Here is a 19,414-nt window from a genome sequence, read left to right as displayed (position 1 = left end):
AAACAAATACTTATTCACCCGGGCATGTAATCATTCACACAACATATGCCCTCTCATTCACCCAGGCATCCAATCATTCACACAACATATGCTCTCTCATTGACCTGCACATTGATACATTCACACAATATACACTATCATTCACCCACACATTCATACATTCACACAACATAAACTGTCTCATTCATACAACAGTCATGCACGCATACATAAAAACAAACATTCACAGACAAACACATTCAAGCACGTGCACTCCGACAACTCCACTTGCATGCACTCATACATGCAAACAAATTACACAACAAGCACAGTACATTTTCACTTGCCTTGCACCTTCAGCATGCCAGCACTGTCCATGACACTGGCCAGAAAGCCCACCCTTTGCAGAGAGGACTGGCTGACAGAAGAGGAGAGGAACTCCTCTCTTTTCAAACAGCTAACTCCTACTATAGTACAACTTAGTTGGGCCAGATTACAGAAACTTTGCACCAGTGCAAGTGCAAAGTTTGCACGGTATTAGCACCAGGGCAAAGTTTGCCCTATTTTTAAAAACACTGGGACACATAAAAAAAACATTGCACCTCGACAAGAGCAGTTTGGCATAGTAAAGTCAACAGGGCTAAAATTGCCCAAGTGGTAAAAAGATACATTTTCACTACATTTGTGCACCAGGGCAAAGTTTGCCCTAGTGCTAATACGGAACGGTATTAGCACTAGGGCAAACTTTGCCCTGGTGCAAAAATGCATCAAAAATGTATCTTTGTAGCACTAGGGCAATGTTAGCCTGAGTGCTCGTAATATGCCAAAGTGCACTTGTCGAGGTGCAATGGTTTTATAATGTGTCGCAGTGTTTTTAAAAATAGGGCAAATTTTGCCCTAGTGCTAATACCATGCAAACTTTGCACGTGCACTGGTGCAAAGTTTCTGTAATATGGCCCCCGGACTCTAATTATTTTGCACTGTGCATTTTGCAGAGCCTAAAGGGCACCATGTTGAAAATAATAATAAAACAATTAACAGGGGGACGTGCTCTTGCTTAGAGACAGGCAACACAGTCCCCCCGAAAAATGATAAGACTGTGCTGCCTTCCTCTCAAACAAAGAGGTGGCACCCTCCACTCCCCGCCCATTCATACAGGCCTCCACTGAATGAATGGAGCATTATTAATGAACTGGCAGCATTATTGGGGAAGTGGGTGTACAACAGATTTGTGTTTCATGTATGCCATTCTTGTTTACATCAACCTTTCATTTCTTCTGCTCTCAATGTTAGTGTTGTTCTACTTTTTCCATCAAATCACTTTCTCAATGCCTTTTGTCTGTTCCTCTCTCTTTATTTGATGTGATCTTCTAAACAGCAACAACAAATGCTTACACTTACACTGTCTCTCTGACATGCCATGCTGCCCCAGGATCTGGAACCTGACCTGCAGCCACACTTTATCGGAAAGATGTCTGATAAGTATTTAGCAATACAACCTATTAAAGAAGACGGCCATTGGACTATTTTGCAGACACTTGTTGGGCCAGGGGTACATAGTGCTAAAAAGGGGGCCTGCCCCCTGCCAAGCTCCGACATACTGTTGGCCTAACTACTGTTGTGTAGGGCAGTGTTTGCCGCCCAGTCAGTATCTTAATGCCAGTTTGGCTGCACAAAAAAGGTGGGATGTTACCTAGCTGTGAGCTGCACGTATTAAATGATTGATCATCCGTCTGAATTACCCTCCACAGAGACCTCTGCTTGACGATGCCAGTAGGCGAGGTACACATTCCCCCTACCTCTTCCTGCAGCTAGTGGTCTCATTCATTTCAGGAATACAAATCTTTATCAGTTGGCCAATACACAGTAAAAGTGCAAGTAATAACGTTTACCGACACTTTTACCGGACCGGCCACCTACAACTTTGCTGGTAGCGGTGGAGGAGTGACCTCCCGCTAAGAGCTGCAGGTAAATCGGATCCCTACCGGCAAATTATTGCTTCCATGCAACAGGGATTTACTGGTGTTTCCGCCAGTTGGACTCTGCCGGTGATTCCGGCAGACCAAGTGGCTGACAAGGTCATTCGGTTTGGTGGTATCCCACCAGTATTACCGGCGGGATATCATAAAACTTCGAACGAGGGCCTACGTAGTAGTTGATTGCACAAATAGCAGCTTTTAGGGTTGCCAACTTGTAGTAACCTTCTCCTGGGACATTTTGGGTCGAGTGTGGATGTGCCTGATTTACAGAAACGTTTTCGATGGGAGTTTAATTTCATGACATTTTTGTAATAACTCAGGCCCAATTGTTTTAAAAAATCTGTCAATTATAAAACATTTAAGGACAAGGAGATGGAAATATTTGGCCAATGATCTTGAAAATCAGCTCTGATGGCAACTGCAGCTACCCCTCCTATACAGGCAGGCAGTGCTACTTGGACTTGGTTAAAAGAATCTGTGAATATGTGTGCGTCCCCTGAAAAGTTCACAGCAACAGTATATTTGCAGGGCATCATGACGGTTCCAAAACCTCATCATAGCTCTCTGTTGCAAACAGAATCGTTCCCTTGTTCACAATATCCACAATGTAAATATTTCTAGTGTGGAACTGCCTTCACTAAAAATATATATATTTTCTATTTCTAGTTCTTGAAACAGAAAATAGGTGAATCCTAATCTGGTAGGCTAGTGCTACAATTCTATTTTAATACATTTATTTTAGTAGCCCAAATGTGTTTTAGCCTACTGTGCCTGTTCATAAGAGCACAACGTATGGATATACAGCTATAAGAGAAATAGTTTCAACGAGCCCTTTTCATATTCCCGTATTATTTCTTGATTAGGCAAATATATGAAGCCATATAAAGAGTGATGGGTCACTGCAGATAAATACAAAAATTAAGCAAATGCATAATAAGGCAGATGATACACAGATTACGCTCTATTTTGAAAAGGGCTCCGAGGTCTGGGGTTTTAAAGAACTACTTGGTTGCAGATTGGCTGGCTGTGCTAATTTCAGCCATTTCTAAAATGTTCTCTCTTTCATTCATGTCCCAACCTTTCGGCTCCATACCCCAGGGACCATTCTTGCTGTGTATCTAATAGCACGGATTTCAATGCGCACTCGGGTTGGCAACTCTCCAGTGCTGGTCTCCGGAACAAGACTTGCTAAGAAAGGAAAGACACTGCAAAAATAAAAGTCTAAAGCACCTTTGAATAATGGCTGTAATACTGGATCACCAGCACAGGGGACCTTGCTAGGCTGGAGACTTTATTGTAAATAGAAAGTGGTTTTCTGCCTTTTATCTGTTTCAGGTCACTTTGAATAGGGTACGTGGGGAAGAGTAAGAGAAGGCCAAGGCAAAACAATAGTACATCTTACAATTTAGGCCATATCTTGGCCATATACATGAAGGAAGAGGTATTTTTGTACACCTCTTCAGAACTTCCTGAAGTCCTACTTTATGGAAGGGGCATTCCAGTTCACTGTGTCTTATCAATGGCAGAGCCAAGAACCAACACATTTGTATCTCACTGTATGTGAAGTTATTGAATGTTTCACACTGGTTAATTATTCAGAGTGGTGCAGAAGAGGAAAAACAGGATGGAAGGGGGGGTGCATAAACCCAGTTGAAAATATGCAACATGGAGGGAGGTGGAAACAATGGATTCATACTGTGGGTACAACCAGATCCCGGGGAGAGGTGGAGGAACTGCAGCCCAGCGGTGTTATGGAAGGTATGAGTCTGTATTGCTGCAGTGATGCAGCTGGAATGGGGTCCGTGGGGTTTGAGGTGTGGCCCAGCAGCGGTGGGAGATAATCCGACTAGGATCTGTCTGTCAGTGAGTTCAAGCTTTCATAGAAATCACTCTTAATTAGTATGATTTGTCGAGACCATCCCTTTACCATCGTAGTAATGGTTTATGGTGAAGAAGGAGGGCATTTCGCCAGCTAAGTGAAGGCCAGCCTTTGTGTGAGAAAAGGTGGATTTGGAAGGACTGTTCTGGTGTTTGTAAGGAGGTCTAGTTTGATTCACCAGTCTTATCTATTGAACTAGCCTACTATAAAATATTCAGGGTTACTGCTTTGAATCTCAGCATTTGAATCATTTTCATCCATTTGATCTGCAGAATATGCATGGGGAGAAGATCTCATAACTAGTGCAGCCAATGTCGGCAGCCAAACAGGCAGTTATCGTTAGCCCCTTGCTATCTCTACGTCCTCTCTTTGTATCAATGTCTGTTTCCGTCTTGTGAGAGCTCTGAGGCCTTTGGGTGAACAGTGCTATATAAAAACTAACATAGATAGATAGAAAGATAGATAGTGCATCTTTTATCTGCAGGTGGCGATCAAGGTGCGATATTTTCCTTCAATTCAATTAATTGTATATTTCATATTTGTAAGCTCTAGTGGGGTCAAATGGCCCACTTGAACAGAGATTACATTTAAGGTTACTATTGTTGGATGTCACACATCCGGTATCTATCCCCATCAGTATAAAAAAAAATCATATTTTACAGAAATGCCTGTGATTTTGTTTCCACCATGTGCAATGATGACCTTAATCTCTTGAAATGTGAATTTCAACCAGTGGGAAATCTAGACCATCAATAGACAATTTTATTCATGAGCACCCAAAAGGTTCAACAGGGCGAACCAGATAGCTTCGAATTCTGACATTAACCAGTGGTATTGGCCATAACCCGAGCGACCTGATAAGCTTGGCACACCACCATGTTGTTTTTTGTATCTCCCCTGTGTGCCTGTTTTCCTCCAGTGTACGTCTCTCTAGCTCAGGGAATGGAAAGGTGGCTCCATCTCCTAAAACCAAGTTCCCATTTCATTTTCCCTGGCTGCCATCTTGCCTTTATTTGTTGATGTGGGAAAATAGACTGTCCTCCGAGCATGTTGCACTTGCAATGCAGCCAGGTTCCTCATGCTGGCCTGAATGGCCCGGACCGCTTCACTTTGCTCTTAAGCAATGTCTCAGGACTCTAACAGTTGGTATACAACTGAATAATAATAATAATAATAATAATAATAATAATAATAATAATAATAATATTAATAAGAGCCAATGAAAACATAAGGGGGGCTGCCCTAATCAACCAACCTGGTTCCGTGCAACCTCTTACTCGACTATGGACTTCATATTGTTATCTCAGCATCTATTCCAGAATGTTATAGCTCTCAAAATGGTTAAACCATCGAAAAGTGATCACGTTAATCTAATCTTCGAAGATAAACATACATTTGGTGAACGAAGAAGAAAAGAATAAAGCTACAACAACTAGCATGTAAATAACACTGGTAATAGATTAAAGATTTCCCAAGTCAGCGCAATACGACTAGCCACTAAGCTGAGTGTACCGTGGGAAAATTGTGATCAACAAAAAATGTAATGAAATGATTTGGGAAACAAATCACTCAGCTCACACTAAAGAACACCATTTATTGTTACACACACATATCAGTTTGTTGTAAAAATTATGGAAAAAAGGAGATGAAACAGACTACATGGAAACCAAAAAGGGATAGGGGTGTGAGGTGTGAAGATGGCTGATAGAATTGTCCCGATTAAGTGAATAAAAAATCAGTACAAAAACTAGCTAAAATAACATGAAGTTAATTTGAATATTGAGGCTAGCCAACGTATGATAAAACCGTTTGCTGATAACAATATCAGGGAAATTTGGAGTCTCCTCAATAAGGATGAGGACGCCCAATAGAAAGTACAATCAAACCCGATAGCGGAAGCCATATGGTTGACACATTTTCAGAAACCTTATTATACCCCAATGAAACCTCCTGTTTTAAGTCTAACGACAGAATGCATAGATGGTCGCCTAACTCTGATATTGAAGATCTACAATCTGTCTTATTACACCTGAATAACTCCAGTGCATGTGGCCCGGATGGCATACCTAATATAGTGTATAAATTCAGTGCTATCCTGTGGTCCAAGCTTCTTCGGTCACTGTTCACACAAATAATTAACATCATCCTGGAGAAAAGCTATAATAGTCACCATTTACAAAAAGGGAGATCATAATTAGCCATTGAATTACAGAGCAATCTGTCTCATTGACACCTCCAGCAACTGCCATTTTCAAGAATCTCAAGGATTGGGGCAAAACGTCTGGGTGCTTTTCCATGTTCCAGAACGGATTTAGAAGGAAAATAGGGACTATATCAAATGGCTTTATCTATGAGCTATGCCAACAAAAATGTTAAGGAATGAAAATGCTGCACTACATACGGCTACTCTTGATATGACAAGGGAATTTGATAAGGTAGATAGGAATAATTTATGAAGGGAACTGCAGGCATGGAAAATCCTGACTGTATTATTGAACATGCTACTAATCTTTCATACGCATAACAGCCTTCGCGTTAGATTAGATACGGCACGCACTCTGTCTAAAGATATTAAAGTGAATGTAGGCTTATGACAGGACTGTATGTTAGCTGTGTGTCTGTTTCATTTTTATATGGCTGACATGAAGGCCGGATCTCTTTCCCCAAAATTGAGTCCATCCCAGTTGGATGGTTATCCTATGCAGATGATATAATCCTGATGGATTTAACACCCATGGATTGTAAAGAAGTTTAAATTATTTCAGGGAATTAAAAAAAAATAACAGATTGGAAATGAATCCCAACAAATCAAAAATAATTTCATTTGAGAGGGAATGTAACAAGTAGACATTTATATGGTTTGTCAATAATATTAAAATAGTAGAAGTGGATAATCTAATCTATCGAGGTTTCACAAAGAGAATAAAAAACATCTAGAAGTAGTCAAAGATAGATTGGACACAAAAATTGGTGCCTTTCAGGTCCAAATGAAAATAATTTTAGCGAAGTATTGTACCTTTTCACTTCTTCCACTAATCACATTTTTCTAAACAAAGGTTATTGCAAACATAACCTAGGTCCTAGAACCATAAATGAGAAAACTTGAAATGGTTAAAAGCATTAGAGAGTTTCCTATCGCCATCAATACTGAGTCTTCCCTCTCAGTAACAATGGTAATGATGCGTTTAGAACTCGGACTACGGTCCTGTAGGTATACAGTAATAAGAAACATGCTAAATCTTTATGCTAAATTGCTAAATGGAGCACAACATACTCTGTTTCATGCTCTAAACAAAGTAGAAGAAGCAGTGGAGTATTATCTCCTTAGGGAATTCGTTATGAAATGTGAATCCATATTTAGTGACTTAAATATAGATACGACAGTAGCGACAGAAAACCTTATACTCCTAAAGAGGAAATTAAGGAACCAGGGAAACCTGCAAAATTGGGACAATCTAGGCAAATTAAAACAGTTTAAAGTATATTTGGAGTCCCTCCTGGGATTGCAATCACCAATGGCTTATATCAAAAAATGGCTGTCGCCCGCTTAGAGGATGTGGCTTTTAAGATTCCATTTCAATGTTTTACATACACTGCAAATTGTGGGCCCACGTCATAAAATCCCACAAGGAGATTGTACTTGCAGGATTTGCAAGGTTAACTGTGAAGAGACATTGCGACATCTAATGTTAGACTGCCCTGTGCTTGTTCAGAGAGGTCAATTACATTTTGAGATGTTTGTTCATTCAGTAAGTGCAGTCTGTTCTGAGGCACTGTGCGTGAGACTAATGATGGTGAAGCATTTTGCCCTATCTGTAGCATTAGTAGCATTTCGGAAGGAAATCTTCCATAAATTGGGGGATTCTATATCCCGTCTTAATGATCAGACATGATATTAATTAGAATACTGCTAGGAGCATATAAGTACATTTTAAGCGGAGCACCATATAAGTGTAATAGAAATATTGATGGCCTGCCAAATTAGAGGATCAAAGATTGTTTACTTTAACTATAGCACTTTATTGAAATTGCTTTTAGATATGTGTGAATATTGAAATGTACTGTTTGCAAAGTAACAACATATTGTTAGTTGGTTAATGAATTAATTATGTATAAGTGTAAAGGTTTGCATTTTAATGATATATACCAAAAAAAAGATAAATAAGCATCCAGAGTCAAATGTTGAAATCCAGACAGCCAATCAGGATACAGGCCTTCTGGCTAATACCTGCTTGAATGTCCATGGCTCATGATAGTTATCAGGATGCCCCTCACCTCTCTGGGAGCCTGCTACATCAAGGCACTCATCTATGTGTTGTGTCATCCTTATCCCGCCCCTCCCATTTACTCTCCCTGGCCTGACCTTACCCTCTACTGACTCCACCTTACCCGGCCCCTGAAAGCGAAGAGGGACTTAACTGCCATGGCTGCCGATGGTCTACATCCATGCTGACATTTTGGATCTCTTTGACCTTCATTCTGTAATGCATGGTCAAAGTCTTCCACCCGGATTCATGAATGAGGTGGAATACTTTTATGGCACTTTCACCTGTTGAAAATACCAGTAGTTATGTGGCTTTAACCGTCCTTTGCACACGTGCTTCTGCTAGGGCCCATAGGTTGGTCTTCAAGGCAAATACTACTGGTATTGCCTGCATCATTAGGCTTCAATCAGTCAATCATACATGTTGGTGCTGACACCACAAAGCGGTAATAGCACACAGTCTAAGTTAACAATTCAGAGTGAAGTGAGAGTGTTTAAAAGTAGCTAAGGGCAGTTATCACCTGTTCCTGCTGGCCCCACTATTGAACTCTGCCCTTTAGAACCCACTATAATATCTAGCTTGCTGATTACCTTGTTCAGCAGAAGAAACAGCTCACCTAGAGAGTTCAAACTATTTATTGTGTCAAGGAAACAAATCAAGATAGCCACCCAAAGGCGTAGGCAGAGTAGGGCCTGAGGGGCAAGGCCCACTCAAAATCTGTAAATGCCCACTCAGCAGCGCTGTGTGGGTATTTACAGATATTTTTGTAAGTGCAGTGGGCCCAACTACATTAGCATCAGGGCCCATTTGCTAGACCATCCTGGCTGCCCCTCTGTAGCCACCATGGAAATGGCAAAGGGAGCGTGTGGTGTCCCTTTGCCATTTCCATTATCGGCCTCAGTCAGAGATGGAGACTGGTGGATGGAGTGGTTTGTGGCAGGTAAAGGGGTTTTGAAAGCATAGGTGGGTAAAAAGGGGTGGCCAGAGTAGGCGGTGGGGAAAAGTGTACACCCGTTAGCTGGGGCTCAGAGAGGGAGAGCCAGTGTCAATGAGAAGGGCAGTCAGAAGAAGGAGGTGTTGTCCGCCAGCATGGAAAGCGTTTTCACCCTGGTGCATTAAACATGTGTTGCTTGCAATTTGATTGCCTGGTGCCTTGGCGCCTTTTATGAAAAGGTGGCTGCACCTCAGCTAATTACGATGCAGAAGGTCTGGTCCCTATTATCTGATAGTTGCCCAGAATATCTGCTCTCCACCATCCAGGTGCGCCACTCTGCTGAAGTTCACCTCAGATTCCACCACCCTCTCTGCCTCTCTCCAGCACATTCCACACTCTGCTCTTCATCTCTTCTTCTTCAGTGGATCCTGAACCAGGGCCTCTGCGCACTGCATCATGCCCGTCTGCCATGCTACTCCTGCACAGTCGAAAATGCACCCTTAGGTTGATTTCCTCATTGTTTCAGACTAGCCTTCACCTCCTCTCTTTTCTGTGTGCACGGTGCCGTGTCTCTGGGCCTCATTACGACCCAGGCGGTAAGTTACCGCCTGGGCCGTGACTTTACCACCATGGCGTAAACTACGTTTACGCCATGGTGGTTGGCGGACTTACCGCCCCATTCCGAGGTCGGCGGGGCGGTAAGTCCCCAATCCCCATTTACCCTTCCCCATTCCCATTTTTGCCCCATAGGGCATAATGGGAGTGGGGAAGGCGTTAATTACGCCACCGTAAATTACGGTGGCGTAATTAACATCAAGTTCCCTTACCGCCATGGTTTTTTACACCCGCTAGAAGCAGGTGTAAAATCCGCCATGGCGGAAAGGGAACTCGTGATTGGCGGTAAGGGGTCGGCGCAGCTAACGATGGCGCTAACCCCTTACCGCCAGGGTCGTAATGAGGCCCTCTGTGTCTGAGAGGGGTTTTGTGCCTGTGCCTTTGTGTGGGCCTGCATTGCTCTGTGTGGAAGTTTTACATGACATTATTATATGGAATTGCATGGGATATTTACTGCATGATGTACATAGAAAATACTGCATTAGATAAATAGCTCATGTTTACCCTGTGCCTTACTTTCAATGAACACCATGAAGTAATTGTCCTATGCAATCCCAATTGAAGGTGATATTTTAAAAATATTAGATACATACTACATACAGGCTTTTGCTATTACCCCCTACACAGGAAGATGTATTTGTATTTGTCGAGGCATTGTTGGAACTGGGCAGCCTGTACTTACCATTGAAACTCAAGCAATGGGCCAGATTGTCCCAAGTGTTTTTTTGCGGCGCATGTAATTTGATGTGCTAGCACATCTCATCACTTACACCAAAATGAAGATGTTACCCAGGCACAAAGGGCATCTGAATATGCACATCATAGATGCACACATCCAGATGCACTTTACCCACCCGCTTTGTGCATTTTTGCAAATGAGGCGTTGTTTATGGGCATTTCAGTCAACAGCTCAAATTAAAAACAGAATGCACATGGAAATACGCAAAAAAGAAACACAATATCTTGCGCCTGTTTGAAACAGGCGCATGGGGGATGTGCAAGATATGACAGGTTAATTCCTGACTCTGTAATGTAATTTATTTTCATCTGCTGCTTTCACACTTCCGTTTCTATTCCTAAAACAGGGATAGAACTGCTTTTATAATTTTGTCACATTTCATACCACATGGGTGCTGGAGCCAGTCAAACATTGCACTGCCGGCACTAATATATGCAACGTGTTGGCCAGATTAACTATTGCGCTGCTTTCCTGTCCCCATGAAATGCGCAGGTCAAAGGTCACCTGCATAGTTCTAAAATGGGTGAGAGTGCCCTTGGGTAGTGCTTTAAATGGAAAAAAGTAAGTGCAGGTACCCACTAACATAAGATTTAAATTGACAGGATTTAGCCACGCTAGGGTTCAAATCTTGCTCTCGGGCCTGGATCCTGCCAGTGCTACCGGGCCCATTAGTACTAATCTGACTCTACGTGGCAACAGGGGCGTTGCTAGGGGGGGGCTAAGGGGGCTAAAGCCCCTGATCTTCTGGTTGTAGCCCCGGATAGAATTTCAGGAGCTACAGCCAAAAGACTAGCTGGCCCCCAGTCCCAACAGTTCCGACATCAGCGTAGCCCTGGGTCTTTTCCAGACCTAGCAACTCCCCTGCGTAGCAATATCCTGTTTGTCACACTTTCTCGCATTTTGGTCCCTCTAGTTGTGTCCTTTTATATTTGTCTCCCTCTCCCCATCTAACCACGCTGAGATGGGGCCTAGGGAGTATGATGTGCTGAAACACTGCAGTCAGTGATTTTCAAGGAAAATCAGAGTATAATGGTTTACTCTTAATCATTAACTTTAAATTTCAATGTCAATCTAATGTAGCAATCTCTCAAAGGCTGATTTTACACCGTTTTGAAAACAGTATTGTGATATGCAAAAGATTGGAGGCTTTGAAAAATCCCAATGTGTGCAGATGACGCATAGTGGGATTCATTTATTTGCGCAGGGTGACACAATTTGTTAAGCAGTGAAGCTGGGATTTTAAACGCCTGGGCAATTTAGGCAACTGATCACATACACTCTGATCTCTAGTTAGGACACATAATTAGGTCTTGGTTTCAAGAACACAGTGTTATAAGGTTGTCTTACAAAGTGCACAAGTCACAAAAGTGCTCTGGAGGGTCCCATGAGTGACAGGTAAAGTTCTATTAGCCAAATGCTGATGTATGCCCAGTGAACACAATAGTGTCCCTGAAGTTGTATGTTTGGTTCCCCTTTTTGTCCAGAAGGGTGAGCCCTGGAGGAGACCTGATGGGCACTGCAGGTGGGGGAGAGCGAGAGAGGGAGCAGGCTCTGCTTTCCACAGGAAAGACTGCAGGGGATCATTCTTTCATCATGGTACAGTTAAAAGAAATGGTTTATTTTTCACCAGGCCCCATAATTGAGTACCAGTAGTATTCTTAAGCATCCAGGTACTCAATATTGTAAAAAAATGGCAAGTGCAGGTACTGCCTTGGGGACATAAATGGCGAGAAGACAATGAGAGATGCAAAGAATACACATGGCATAACTAGGACATGCGCTTCTGTTCCTGCAAGGCAGTTTGTGGTTTGCAGAGGCGTTGCTGGGAGTCGGGACGGGGGGGGGGGGCTGAGGGGGCTATAGCCCTGGGCCTTTTAGTTGTCACCCCGGATAGAAGCTCAGGGGCTAGAACCAAAAGGCTAGCTAGCCACGAGTTCTATCAGTCCCGACATTGGCATAGCCCCGGATCTTTTCCAGACCTAGCAACACCCCTGATGTTTTGTATTAGCCGGGATCGTACTTCTGTCAGAAAGACCGAACCACATGATTTACACGTCACTGGAGAATTCCCATTTCTCAGTGCCGTACAGTGAATGGGAAAGCAATGGTATTAGTGCATGGAATGCGACTGAGGGTGAACGGGGAAGTTGGGTACATGAAATGGAGACAATGAAGACAGACAATAAACTGCTTTGTTCAAGTGAGAGAACGAATGGACATCAGGAGGCAGGACATTGCCCTCAATACAGATTATTAGCAGTAATGTAGAGAAGTGGACAAGATTGGGACATGGGCGGGGGCGTGATGTCATGCATCGTGTCTGCTCCTTTGCATATAAGAAGGTGATTCTAGAGAGCAATTGTAAAGGCCTGGAGTGTGGTGGTGTTCTTTGTTTTGGGAGTAGAGTGGGTCTGGTGGAACACAGAAATGGGGTTCAAGGAGCGGACTGGAAAAGGAGTGCAGCAGGGATAGGGAACTTCAGAATAAAGGGAGGCACTGATAGCCAGGTCTAGGGCAACCTATTAATATATTTGAGGGTGCAGTACTGCACAGGCATCCTTTCCATATGCAGAAGGTGGGATCAGGTGGGAAATTAATATGGGTTACAAAGTTCACTACTTTATTGAAAGGACAAAACAGTAAAGTGGAAAGCCCATGAGCAAGCTAGAACAATAGGCAAGTCAGTTGAGGACAAAAGATTAGGTCAAAGTTTTAGTTGCGAGGTGGATGTAGTGAAGCGAGATTGTTCCTATATTCAGCGCATTGGTGCTTTCACAAACATTCTATTATGTCCCAGTGAACTCCTCTTATTAAAAAAGTCCTATTATTGAAAGATCATTTCTGATTTCTAAATATTAAGAAGCTGTGCTCTGGAGCCTCTGTTTGAAAGAAAAGGGTGTCCTATGAGTCGTCCAGGAGTGATCTAGAGAGTGTTGTTTATTTTTTCAAACGTTTCTCCTGATAAACTAATGTTCACATTTAGTGTGGATAAGAGTTCACAGAGTAACATGTTACATGCGTTTTAAAATGCTGTTCTGTGTATATCATTTTCGTCTGCATGTGTGCCCAAAATAAGCTGTGCACTGCAGGAAACTACTTAGGATGGTAGCATTCCAATTGTTCTCCTAAAATCCTGGAAGGCCAAATGTCAATGCTTCAATAAAATTGAACTGCTTATGACTCATTTCGATTGGAAGAAGTATCAAGCCATGATGAGAACTCTTGTGTTATGAACCTGTACAAGTGACTAAAATATGTCTCCTTCCTCTGCAGGGACCTCCTTTGATCATGTGATGCTTCTTGCAAACTCACCATGGAGTTTATGAACTCAACCGAACAAAACTGCACAGTAGACGAACTGAACAAGGGAATTGCAAGCAAGGTACTCATTGTACTTACTCTTTCAGTCCTGACACTCATGACCACAGCCATCAACGCCTTGGTGATTGCTGCCATCATCGTCACCCGGAAACTTCATCACCCTGCCAACTACTTGATATGCTCTCTTGCAGTTACCGATTTTTTGGTGGCTATTCTGGTGATGCCCTTCAGCATTATGTACATTCTGAAGGAGACCTGGGTCATGGGCCAAGCAGTCTGCGACATTTGGCTGAGTGTTGACATCACCTGCTGTACATGCTCCATTTTGCATCTTGCTGCCATTGCACTGGACCGGTACCGAGCGATTACAGATGCCGTGGAATACGCCAGGAAGCGGACCCCTAAGCATGCAGGCTTCATGATTGCTGTCGTGTGGATCTTGTCCATTTTTATTTCTATGCCACCTTTGTTTTGGCGGCACCAAGGAACCACTAAGGACGACGAATGCATCATCAAGCACAATCACATTGTTTTCACCATTTACACTACATTTGGCGCCTTTTACATTCCGCTTGCGTTGATCCTGATACTTTATTACAAAATATACAGAGCAGCCAAAACTTTGTACCACAAACGAAGTGTTAGCAGGGTCGCGAGAGAGGAGCAAAATGGACAATTACACATAGACACAGGTGGGCGGATTTCCAAAATGAGCTCTACACTGTGCATTGCGGAAAAGTCCCTGTCGGACCCCTCAACAGATTTTGACAGGATCCATATCACAGTGAGGAACCCAAAGTCTGAATCCAGGCGAGAGAAGGCTTGGCGGAGACAAAAGATCTCCTGCACGAGAGAGCGGAAGGCAGCAACCACTCTGGGACTGATTTTGGGCGCATTTGTGATCTGCTGGCTGCCTTTTTTTGTAAAAGAAGTCATTGTTAATATCTGTGAAACCTGCTATATTTCAGATGATATGTCCAATTTCCTGACGTGGCTGGGATACCTCAACTCACTCATAAATCCATTAATCTACACTATCTTCAACGAAGATTTCAAGAAGGCATTTCAGAGACTTATGCGCTGTAGACACTACCTTTGATAAAATATGACAATTGCAATATCTAGCTATCTAACATTGTTTTAAACTAATAGTCATTCAATTATAAATGGAAAACTTGAAAAATCAAAGACTTGTACACTTAATAAGAATGAAAAGAATTGTGAATCCATTTGGGGAATGTTCATGTAACAGTGAATTGCTCTACCAAAGGCAAGGCAAGTAGGATAATTGGGTAAATCTGCCAATCTAGTTTACTGAATTAAAGATCACACCTTTTAGTGGCCTATGAAATGATCATACACAAGTAGCCCACTTGTTTACTTCTCCTGATAAAGATTTGTCTTTGTGATGAGTTCCAAATAAACGTATATGTCATTATTATGTTACAGTTCTGTAAATTGATCATAGTTGAGTGTTATTTTCTTTTAAATTTGTTTAGGTATTTCTTTGTGTTGAGCCTCGCGATATGCTGTGATTATTGGAGGTGGGTATTAAAGTTTGACTACATTATGCCAACCAAATGCACGCACACCTTTACTAAAAATGTGGATTGATTTTCAGTTTCTTTCCTACTGCAGTAGGACAACACTCTGCCAAATTAAACATAATTTCAAAGTACAATTGCATACCTGTAAAGTACTATGCTCTGGAAATTGGAATTATCATATTAGATTCGTGGAAAATCATGCATTGTAATTTCCATTGTATCTCTTAATCTAAACATCATTGCAAAAGAGGATAAGCCGTAACCAAAATTGCCTATAAAGCTATGTCATTACTAGTGTTCTGGCATAGAGCATGCAAATAAAATTGAAGAGTATCTTCATTTGTAAAATCACAGTATAGCAAACATTACTGGTGATCGATTAAAGTCCAGAGGACTATAGACAAGAGCATTTAGTGACCCTAGAAATTACCACAAGCACAAAATGGAAGCATCCTGAATATCAGTTTGTGAAAGTAATTGAGGTCAATAAATTGGCACGGCATACTCCAGGAAAAGAAAAGCTATGTTAAAGGAATGTATGTATATATACACATTTAACCTCTGTTCTAAACCTCCTATGATTCTGAATCACCTAACTAAAGCAAAACAATGTAAACATTAACCTGGATTTCTAGAGATGCTGTATGGATGCAGAATGACAGGCAAGAAGCTAGTATTGTTAGTACATAGTCCTGGGAATGTGAGATAGTGACAGGTCGAGGACACACATGGTAGATATTAGAAGCATTATGTACTGGCAAAACCTCAAATCCTGAGTAGTGACTAGCAGAGGACACACAAATTAGGAATTTGGTAAACCCTACAGAAGACTGACAATCATGGAAAATATCCAGAGGATACATCACCAGGCTGCTAAGAAAAGCATGAAATGTATTTAAAATGCAAAGTCATAACGTAACATGATCATTTAAGTAGAAAATGAATATGAGAAGGTTGGATTGATATAATAATCCTTGGAAAAAATGTATTACAATCATAATATGAGATGCCATTGCGATACAGAGCAAACAAAGACAATTCAGTTCTACAGTCTAATCAAGTGACAGAGCAAATAATTCCTCTGACCAGAAACTATCATGGATGCTCAGTAAGGGCTCAACCGCATACCAATGAAGGCTTGTTGTTTACACTAGATGTGTCTGTTTTCTTTCTATTAACCATGTTATATTTTCAAGAAGGATGGATTACAAAGTGTTGAGTGGAGAGAGTTGTGCTGATGGCCATGCGTTTAATAATAAACATGTCAACACTAAGTGGGGCATTGTTAGAAATAGGACTTCATATACCAATGTGTTCCTATCTGGAAAAAGCTTTTTACATTGGACAACTCAGTTCAAAGCATGCCGAAGCTGACAGTTACAACGCAAGAAGAAAATGCACCCATGTTATTTATTGCAGCATTTCCTGGAGCAGCTGACTGTTATGGTTTGGGAGTCTTATTGATACATTCCTTAATCATACTAACAGTGGCAATCATAGACAATATAAATTCAAGTTCTATTACCAATAACTCTTTAGAGATTATTTCCTTGTATATCAGTGCATTCATGACTGAGCATGTGCACAGCCAGCCTTACCCTGAAAACCGGCAACACATGTGAACAGGGAAAGAAAACAGCATCCCAATACAGGCATTCGACCCTAAGAAAGTGACTGATGTTGCAGTCATTGGGCCTCATTACACGGAATGTGGTAAGGGTTTACCGGTACCGGTAAGGGCACCGGTACCGGTAAACCCTTACCGCCTTACTACGAGGTCCCTTTGCAGACCCGACCTCAACAGCTGGTTTTACGGTACCGTTATTAGCTCCTTCCCCATTCCCATCGAGCCCTATGGGGGCAAAAATGGGAATGGGGAAGTGCCTTGGTGAATGGGGAATTACCGCCCCCGCTCACCTTGGAGTAGGGCGGTAATTCCGCCATCCACCAAGGCGGACACGGTAAAATACCGGCGGCAACCATGGCGCTAATAGCGCCATGGTTACCGCATACCGTGTAATGAGGCCCATTGTCTCCTCACATCCAAATCCTGATCCTGCGTGATTGAGTGCATATGCTTTAATGTTACAAACATTTCATTGTTAGGCTATTGTAAAAAATAAATGTCTGCATCATGTACCTAGTGATTCAAACATATTGCCCTTTTATCACAGAGTCATTTGTCAAATATAAAGACTTGTGGTCATTCTTGTGTTCCCAAAATGCTCTTTGGTTTTATTTAAAGCAGACTGGAACCCTCACTGGTGCTATATGTCCCTTTCCACATTCTCATCAAGGTGTTTCAAAAGTACAATAGGAGTGCACCAGACATTCCATCTTGGAATGATAGCTTTCTAGCAGAAAATAATGTATATGATCATGTTCGGTTTAAATGTGCTTTGCACCCTAAAGACACGTGTAATGTTCTTATTCTGACTATAACATATTTGAAGTGGATGGGCCTGAGTGTGGATGGGCCTGCAAGTGGATGGGACTGGAAGTGGATGGGATATATTGGACGTGAACTGAACCCGGAGTGATCATTGAAATGAAAGATTGTACCATTTTAAATAGTCTGTTTACAGTATTAGAATAATTAAAAAATGTTTGATTTAATAGCTGCTTTTACAAAAAGCAAAGCGAACTATACACCAGGATATCTATGTTTTTTCTTTGGTTGGGTAGCTGTCGGAAACAGCATGGTGGGCACTCGTAAACGTGCACATGACTTCATGAATCTCACCCTCATAGAACGAGAGAGGGATAGTTAGAAAGAGAGAGGGGCAGAGTCAGCAAACAAACAGAGAAAGAGAGCTCCAAGAGAGAGATAGAGAAAGTGATAGGGAGAATGAGAAAAAGAGATCGAGAGAGGGCACTCGATTGGTTAATGATATGTTGGGGACCGCTAGCAACAGTATAATGTAATACAACATAAAAGTGGAAAACACCACATAAATGTACCAAGCAGCATGGGAACAAAGGAGGCTCTTAAAAGCAACATATGGTCGCTGCCTCCCCAAAATAACACAGTTGAACTCATTTCTACCACGTGGCTTACACTACAACTGACCTTTAACCACGATGCACTTTTTTTGCATCACACAGCAGGTGATTGGCACCAGGCCCCAATATATACTGTTGCAAGAGCTCTCGCAGAGAGCTAAATCTCTTTTGAGCCTGTTCCAAAAAGTGATATTGCAGTCAGCAGGCCTTTACTAGAAAGGCTTTAATAATGTACTTTCATATGTAAAGGAACCTTTCCTTTTTCGAATGAATAAGATGTTAAAATAACATTTAATGAAAATAACTCATCTGAATATTTGGAACACATATATGTCCTGGCTTTAATATTTAAATAAATAAAAAAAAGACATCTGGTCATGTCATGTGCATCATGGCTGGACAGGTGAGGATGCTTGACGGGAGATGGAAGGGTGATAGGGGCTACACAGGGAGGTTACACAGGGATGGCCTTCCTTTGATGTGATTCCAGAGGTCAGGGGGTTGGTTGGCTTCTATAACAATTACAAGCTAACAACACGTCGGGTATTTCTTACTTTCTTCATTTCATATGTCTTGGACTGTTGATCTCATTTTCCATTTAAAATGATTTATGTCTACTCCTTATTGTGTACCTTATCATTGTAGGTCCTGCTTAATTTTGACGAAGTTGTTTACAACATGAGCAACTGCAGAACCATCCTATGTTAACTAAACAGCCATGAACCACAGACAGCTTCCAAAAGTAAAATGAATGCACCCCCCTCCCTCCTTGAGGGTTGGTGATCTGCTCCCCACTGTTTCCTACGCGGGTTGCTTGCAGACTCCTGGCTTCCAATCGCCCGCCCTTTGCTCTTTTTAGTTCCCTGCTCCCTTTTTCCTCTGCATCCCTCACAATGTTCTCCCCTATATGATTGTAAAGCTCCCATTGCTTCCCAAACCTAGGTCTGCACTCAATAAATATACTAATAATAATAATAATAATAATAATGTGCCATATATTCAGCACAATTTGCACACTTACTTTTTGCATTAACTATGCAATGTTGTTCTTAACCTATATGTGAAAGTCAAATGAATGTCCCTCTTGGTAAAACGTTTATATTTTCAACAATTTAATAGTGTGAAATGTGTGACAACACAAATACATGAATTA

At 41.8% G+C, this 19,414-nt stretch overlaps 1 protein-coding gene across 4 annotated transcripts in view; it reads left to right on the top strand.

The window, feature by feature from the left end:
* Window positions 1–16,938, top strand: part of HTR1F (5-hydroxytryptamine receptor 1F) — a 3,723,175-nt gene extending 3,706,237 nt beyond the window's left edge. For all 4 annotated transcript variants that reach the window (XM_069636780.1, XM_069636779.1, XM_069636781.1 and 1 more), the window contains one exon: window positions 13,664–16,938. In XM_069636780.1, coding sequence (XP_069492881.1) covers window positions 13,704–14,810 — 1,107 coding nt within the window. In that variant the 5' untranslated portion in view covers window positions 13,664–13,703 and the 3' untranslated portion in view covers window positions 14,811–16,938. The remainder of the gene's footprint in view (window positions 1–13,663) is intronic.
* The last annotated feature ends 2,476 nt before the right edge of the window (window positions 16,939–19,414 follow it).

This window comes from Ambystoma mexicanum, chromosome 7p (assembly GCF_040938575.1).
Source record: "Ambystoma mexicanum isolate Mex_15411 chromosome 7p, UKY_AmexF1_1, whole genome shotgun sequence".
NCBI classification, from domain to species: Eukaryota; Metazoa; Chordata; class Amphibia; order Caudata; family Ambystomatidae; genus Ambystoma; species Ambystoma mexicanum.
Note: the sequence above shows the minus strand (reverse complement) of the source record. Positions and strands in the feature narration are given on the sequence as shown.